Here is a 7,894-nt window from a genome sequence, read left to right as displayed (position 1 = left end):
AGGTGATGTATTTATTTACTAATACATACTTATATACACACACACATATATATATATATATATATATATATATATATATATATATATATATATATATATATATATATATATATATATATATATATATATACTATAGACTTCATTGTCTTTATCTCCACTTAGAATCAACTTAAGGGTGTGCTCACACTATTCAAACCGCTCCTGGATGTGTTTAACTAGTGTGATCACTTGGTACCGTGCTTGGTGCGGTTTTGTTAATCCGGCCCTGGCCGGCTTGCAGTGGTGGGCTTGAGTGCGGTTCAGGACCATGTCAAAGTGAACAACAGAGCTTTTTTTATTATTAAGAGACCACTCCAATTTTGCCTTTGGACTGAAATGGTCTTAATACATTTGGAAATGATGATCAGTGTCTGTTGAATTCCAACAAAAACAAACCTCATGGTTTACAACAGCAATGTGGATACAAAGAAACATCATAAAAATCTGGTTTATTCCATAAAATGTATATTTTTCAAATTTTCCTAGAAACATTAGCATTTTGTTATTGAGAATTAACACTGTGGGGTGGTTTCCCGGACAGGGATTAGACTAGTCCTAGACTAAAATAAATGTAAGAGCTGTCCAAACTGAAAACCACTTTCACTGACATATCTTAAAATACATCAGTGCCCTTTGTTTTGCCTCTAAATGCACACAAGTAATGTTTTTATTAAGGCATTTTTATTAAAACTAGTTATATTTCCTAAGTAAACTAAGGTCTAGTACTGGCTTAAGCTAATCCCTGTCCAGGAAACTACCACTGTATCTTTTTGTTATTTGGACCCATGTTTCCCCATTTCTATTTTCAATGCAAAAAAAAAAAAAATTATTAGGGTCTTGTCAGAAATGTTGTCGGTAGTTGGCAGAATGAAACAAAAAGCATTATTTTACATTTACATACACCTATAAATGATCAATTTAGAAAGAAAAAAAATCTGCGGCTGTATATGGCTGTAGTTTATCATGTCAAACAAGCAAACAAATTCAACAGCCTACTATACACCTATATATTGCTATTTCAAGGGTATTTTAAATTTTACATGTTTATATATCATAGTATTTACTACATTTACTAGGTTACAATCTAAAGACTATAGACCGTTTCAGCAGTAACAACATAAACAAGCGGCTGTCGCGGTCCGCACGTAACTTCCGGTAAACTCCGCTAAGAATAAATAACAACAGAGTTCTTTAAACGTAGTTTATTTATATAACAAGCAAAAAAACAACACATAGATTACCTAGGAAACCAAAACATTTGTTATTTTCGACGAGGCATTCGTTCAAGAGATCAGTTTAGTAACTAGTCAGACCATTAAAAAAATGAAACCGGAAGTAAGGTTCGGATCCAGACGTGTATCGTGTATCAGTATGTTTGTCAATCTGGGTTCTAGTTTCTTGTACAAGCTTTGGCCAGCAGATGTCAACAACAAATAAAAGTCATGACAGCTGTGGTGAAAGTTGCAAACTTCCTGTGCCATAAAGTAAATGTGAAGAAAAAAAGTTGAGATTTGCAGTTTGTGTCGTGTTTATTAAAACTGCTAAAGTGATGCACTGAAATAAGATTTGAAGAACTGAAAAGATGTAAAAGGTGATGTTTTTAATAAATTATTAATATTATTGATTATAGGTAGGGATGTAGTACTCCGACTTGTTCCTTCAAAGACACGTAGTTCAAAGACCACAGTGGGAGGAGAAGGACTCAAAATTTCAGACTGAGTCCTCGAGACCAACGCATTTTAACAAACAACAATAATAAAATGCAATGTTGATGGGCATTATTTCAAAATTACATCCTATGGTACAATGCAAAGACGCTGCCATCAGAGCCGTTTATTTATCTCTAAAAAAATAGGCAGAAGATGATGCATGTGGTAGGGATTTTTTTTTAATGATAGTAAAAGCATATTAACACACTAAGACTGCTCCTCTAAACAATTCCCAATCTAGCTTAGTCTGTAGGCCTAACTGTGGATTAACTGGGGTGATATTAAATCATGAATATGAAAACTGATGTGTTTTTATGGTCTTGGTCTCGACTCCTAAAGGACTCGGTCTCGACTCAGGCTTGCTTCCTCAAAGACTCGGTCTTTACTCGGACTAGACTGTATTTGAAAACCAACGGACTCGGTCTCGACCCTTCAAAGACTCGGTCTTGACTCTGCATAGGCGGTCCTGTCCCCATCACTAATTACACTTTTCAGTAATATCATAGAGTCATAGCCTAGTGGTTAGAGACTTTGTAACCCAAGAGTTACTAGTTTGAGTCTCACGGCTGGCAGGTTGCAAATGTTTTGGGTGAACTATTCCTTTAAACCCGATTGCTCTCCGGGCGCTGAGGGGCTTGCCACCCAATGCAGGGGTCACATTACAAGTTTGCGTACTTGACAAGCATATCATACCTTCATATTTTATTCAGATATTTCAGTTTAATACAAACATTTATTATTTTAAATAATCTCTAAGACACAGTAAGCCACACAATTATTTCAAATGCAATCGGAGCTTTGCAGACTTTTATTAGCATTGGCCACTAATGAGAATAAACAAGCAATCAATTGGAGTTACATGCAGCGTGTTTGTTTACAGTACGTTTACATCATACAATAAAAAAATAAATAAAAAAAATTAAACTTGGCATTGTCTTTGTGATATGCATCATCGTAAAACTACGCTTTTGAAGAATTATCATTTAACAAATTACTTTTGAAACAGCTCTTGCTATGGAAGATTAATGCTTAATTGCAGCGCTTTTGCCTTATGTGGATTATTCAGATAGGAATGCCGTACTTTATCTTTGCTTAATGAAAAATTTAAGAAACTGATGATTACTAACAGACTCCGATGTGAGAGCAGATCACGGCGGGATTATCAGTGGTCGAAAGCTCTTCAATCAGAGTTCCCAAGAACCTGGACACGAGACCCCTGCACAGATATTTTAGGAACCCGATCTCATTACAGACATTACGGAGCATCAATTTAATGGTTGCCTGTGGAAGAGTTACAACAAGAATTAAAATTACAGAATAAGGAAAGTCTTTCTGCGATTTTTTTTCTAATAATGGATTTAAATTTAAACACACTCACCTTATTTGTAGTAACAGAGACATGTTTTTTTATCTTGCCCATAGCCCATTTGCACGCCCAGCACATTCCAGGGAACTTATGGCCCGTTTTGGCCAAAAATTCAGCCTGTCGATACAGATCAGAGTCTCATATGACTATAAGCTCCTCTGGCCCTTTAAAAACTTGGAGGTTTTAAATATTGCTACACAACAAAATGACTGAAACAAGTTGACTGTGTTACTGAAAAAATCAATATCTGTTATAAAATAACTCACTGAGATTTCTTCAAGTTCTTTTTCAGTCAAAACATCGTTGTCCATCTCCCGCTGAAGAGCGCACACTGAGAAAAAGTGAAGAACGTATCATGATCCCTAATAAGATCACTAAACATATAAACAATATTTAAGATGGTCCACACACATGAAATATTAATAGATAATTATCAGTGAAATTTTACCTGAGGATACCAGCAGTGTGACGAGGACGATAAATCGGAGCATCTTGCTTGACAAAGCCCAAAGCGACTATAGACTGATCAAAACTATAAGACTGATCAAACTGCGTTAATTTAAGATCGGAAGATCTTTTGTATTGCTCTTTTTCACACGCCATCCCAAAACCACAAACATGTATAGTCTAAGTGAGACTTTTGACTGCTTTTCTACCAAAGTTGATAGTTTTTATCACAACTCATGATTGCATAGACCACAGTATACATTCAATGTGTGATTCTCGTATTATGTGTGATTCGGCACAACTATGCTACCATTAGATCTATGCTCATGCTTGTGTTTTTGAGAAAATAATGTTTATGCATGGTAAGAGAAAATAATATTAATGTGAAAAAAAATGCACTTTCACCAGCTTGGTTTTGGACGTCAACTCAACCTACTATTTTAAGTTTTGGCTTGTGATAAGTTGACATAACTTATAAAATCAAGTTGAAATTCATAAATATATGTTGATTTGACAGTGCATATTTTTTACGGTGTATAAAGGTTAAATGTTCTGAAGCAGCTAGTACTTGTTTTATTTGTAGTTTATTTAATAAACAGTGCACACTTAGGGGGGTTTCCCAGGCAGGGATTAGACTAGTCCTAGACTAAAACAAATGTAAGAGCTGTTCAAACTGAAATCAACTTGCACTGACATATTTTAAAATAGACCAGTGCCCTTTGTTTTGCCTTAAAATAATGTTTTTAGGAACGTTTGTTCGATGTTTGTTCAAACTAGTTATACTTCTTAATTACACTAAGGCCTAGTCCTGGTTTAAGCTAATCCCTGTCTGGGAAACCACCCCATAGGGTTTACCTAAAGCTCTTGTCACCAGCTGGGTTAGACTTCATGTCTGCTGGAATCTGAGCTGATCTAAATCAGACCAAACGGTTTTGAACAAAAAAAGTTCAAGTTCAAGTCTGTTTTATTGTCAATTTAATGTGCAGCACATACAGACAATTGAAATTGTGTTATGCTCATGCCCTTTGTATGTCTACAAAGATAACACAACACGATAAGCACTATGGGGTGGTTTCCCAGACATGGCTTAATCTTTTATGTCATCTGCTATTTTTCCGCCATTTCGAGTACAGAGTACCAGTAGGTTACTGACAAGCATTAGCTAGCTTGCTTCAATTAATGGATTTCTTATCTTTTACTGTCTATGATTCATACGGATACAGTAAATGGCTACGAAAGACAACATTTCGCACCTTGACTGTCAAAAAATATCTTGGTTAGGGTGTGATCCCTACTCGATCCCTGATGCGTTCTTCCAGCTGCTGTCCGTGGATACTGAGCTACCACTATTTTTACAACACTAAGAAGGCACAACACAACATAAAACTTTGCTTGAAGTATCACCTGGATCTCTACACATGAACGCAAGCATTGAGAACATTATTTGTGTACACAGAGTTTACTAGAAAGAAAGGTTTTGAACTACTGACTTTGGTTGTTTTGGTGAAAAAAAAAAAGAAGAAAAAATAATATTATTAAGGTATATAAATATCTTGCTTTGGGACTTTTCATACTTTTTAACATCTCCAAATATATTGCAAATTCCTCTTTAAACACTACAAAATGTGGTGGAGTTACACAAAATTTACATTTGTGAATGTAAAATTTAACCAACAACAACAAATTATTTACAACATATGATATCTTTCTATTCTCAGTTAACGCCAAAATTTATAATTTCAGCTTATGCAATGGTCTACCAACAGGATTTAACTTATTGTGAGAGATTTTTTAAGAAAACCTCTGTAATATATTATCACCACTAATGGTTTTCTGAACTTAATAAGTTATCGGTTTATGTTCTGCAAACCCATTAGTTTTCTTCATAAGTGCATCATAGACCCCATGATCGGAAATGCTGATATAGAGTAACACCTCAACCACACAACTCAACAATGTTTGACAAATAACCAACAGATCAACGTCAACTTCCCATCGCTTCTGCACAGACTTTCTAACACTTAACTTTCTCTGTTCAGCTGTAATTGTCATATGTCAGTAGTCCTCCTCATTTCTCATGAACATGAAAGATTAATAGATAAATATCAGTGCAATTTTACCTGAGGATACCAGCAGGTTAACAAGGATCATAAATTGTAGCATCTTGCTTGGCGAGTGTGAACACTACAGACTGATCAAACTGATAAAATCTTTTGTATTAATCTTTTTCACACCTCAAAACCACAAACATATATAGTCCAAGTGAGACTTTTGACAACTACCTTTTTGTTTCTACGTGTGTTAGATGTTTTAGTTAATTTTATTTTTATCACACACAACTCATAATAATAGTATACACTATGTTCAGTGTGATATTCAAGGTGGCACACCCTTATTAAAGGATGTATTTACCAGAGGTGGAAGTAACGAATTACAACTACTCACGTTACTGTAATTAAGTAGTTTTTTCGTGTACTTGTACTTTTATGAGTACATTTTTAAGTCTGTAATTTCCCTTGTACTTAAGTACAAATTAAGGTCAGTAATGTACTTCGCTACTTTGAAAATCACATTCGTTACTAAGTACTTGTAGAATTTGAATCAAATTAATATTCAAATCTTTGACAGCATTTGGATATCCAATAGAAATAATTGATCGTGGGCGGGCCAATAAAAACCCTTGTATTTGAACCGGAAAAAAGCCCGGTCTCTGGAGAGCTATTCAATCGATCCTCGTGCGTCCTTCACTGTGACGTTGTATTTAGTGTTTTAATGTCAAAGAACTTTGGCGTTATGGACGCTGAATTAATTAAAAATTCAGAAGAAATACCGGATGATGTGTCCCCATGGCCGCACCTGGGAGTTGTTCAAACAGAGGAAGGAAAGGAGACAGCGTGTAAATGTAATGCAAACTTTGTTTGCCATCTGCAGTGATTTCGGCTTACAATACTTCAGCCTCTAATCTCAAAAAGCACATTATGGTAAGAAGACTTATAACCATATTTATTTGATCGTTTTCGTTTTTAATGTTGGGTAGACCTCACGATAATTTGCCTGAAAACATCACTTGAAACATGTAGGTATGTGACAAAATGACGTAATACGCACGAGCGCTTTGTTCCCACGGCTGTGTTCCTAGCAGGTATTCAGCGCCAGACGCGTTGTTGACTTAGGAAATCTGTCATATCTTTGCTTTGTGAAAACCTCTAAAGCCCATATACTAGTGACATAAATTACTTCCTCACGTTGATTCTCACGTTCGAATTTCCAAGATTGCTGTCGTAAGAAGAAAGTTATAAGCGAAGCAAAATTTCTCTCGTGTTTGACATTGAAATCCTCTATGAAGGCGAGTATTTTTTTGTTTCAAACCAAATTCTTTTGATAGAATATACATTTAACTTGAATTAGGTGAAGTTTGGGATTGATTGTAACATTCGCATGTGCTTTTTTAAGATCCGCAAGTGACGTTGTTGTCAAAAGCAGAATCGCCCATTCAATCATTTTGGCTTCCAAAAATTCTCCGTTTTCATCAATCCGTGCATTATTTTTTAAAGTAATCATACAGAACGAAGGATTAGAATCTCTAGATTACATTATTGGCATAATTTTGTCAAACATATAAATAAATACATGCATGCAACATGCATGCATTTATTGAATTATTATTAATGATAAATAACATAATCATCAATTAATGTATTAATAATATCTGACCATTTAAATTGCTCGCCAGCATTATTATTCAATTAAGAAATATTAAAGAAACAATGAAATGTTTCTTTAATATATAAAAATACAGCTTTTATTTGAGAGGGCTTTGATTTCATATGGAAAGATATGCGTGGATTGATGCTCTCGGTTTCATTAATTAGTGGTTAATCAAAAATAATAACATTTATATATATATCTTTTAAAAAGATGTCATCTTAATCTTGGGCTTTTAATTACATACAATGTGGTGTTTGAATTATGCAAATAGACCAAGAAATGAGAAAGTTATGATATTTTAAAGTGTTTGGTCAAGCGGAAGTTTTTCATAGTTTTATAGTTTTAATTGGGTACAAAAATGCCCCCTAATTTTCGAGTTAAAAAATTCCATATCTTTCTTAATAATTATCCGATTTTAATAATTTAAAAACCATTTTAAAGTTCTTTTTATTATCTATCATATGGTTATAATTATATATGTATTTATATTTTTTGTCACATACCTAAAACATGAGCTTCAGTTACCTAGGTGACGAGCACGTAGACCGTAAAAAAAGATTTAACATTGTAAAATGGCGCTCAAAGTTAAATTTCATGTCATTGTCAACATTGTATTATTCATATT

The 7,894-nt window shown here is 34.4% G+C and overlaps 1 protein-coding gene across 1 annotated transcript; it reads right to left on the bottom strand.

Annotated features, from left to right (window-relative positions):
- Window positions 1-2,533: 2,533 nt before the first annotated feature.
- LOC141280941 (antimicrobial peptide NK-lysin-like) lies at window positions 2,534-3,759 on the bottom strand. The gene is made up of 4 exons (XM_073812344.1): window positions 3,563-3,759; window positions 3,381-3,445; window positions 3,127-3,231; window positions 2,534-3,029 (listed from the first exon to the last, which is right to left on the bottom strand). The coding sequence occupies exons 1-4, from the start codon at window positions 3,603-3,605 to the stop codon at window positions 2,871-2,873; spliced, it is 372 nt and encodes a 123-aa protein (XP_073668445.1). The 5' UTR covers window positions 3,606-3,759; the 3' UTR covers window positions 2,534-2,870.
- Between the last annotated feature and the right edge of the window lie 4,135 nt (window positions 3,760-7,894).

The sequence above is a fragment of the Paramisgurnus dabryanus genome, chromosome 17 (genome assembly GCF_030506205.2).
Source record: "Paramisgurnus dabryanus chromosome 17, PD_genome_1.1, whole genome shotgun sequence".
NCBI lineage: Eukaryota > Metazoa > Chordata > Actinopteri > Cypriniformes > Cobitidae > Paramisgurnus > Paramisgurnus dabryanus.
This window is presented reverse-complemented; position numbering and strand designations above follow the sequence as displayed.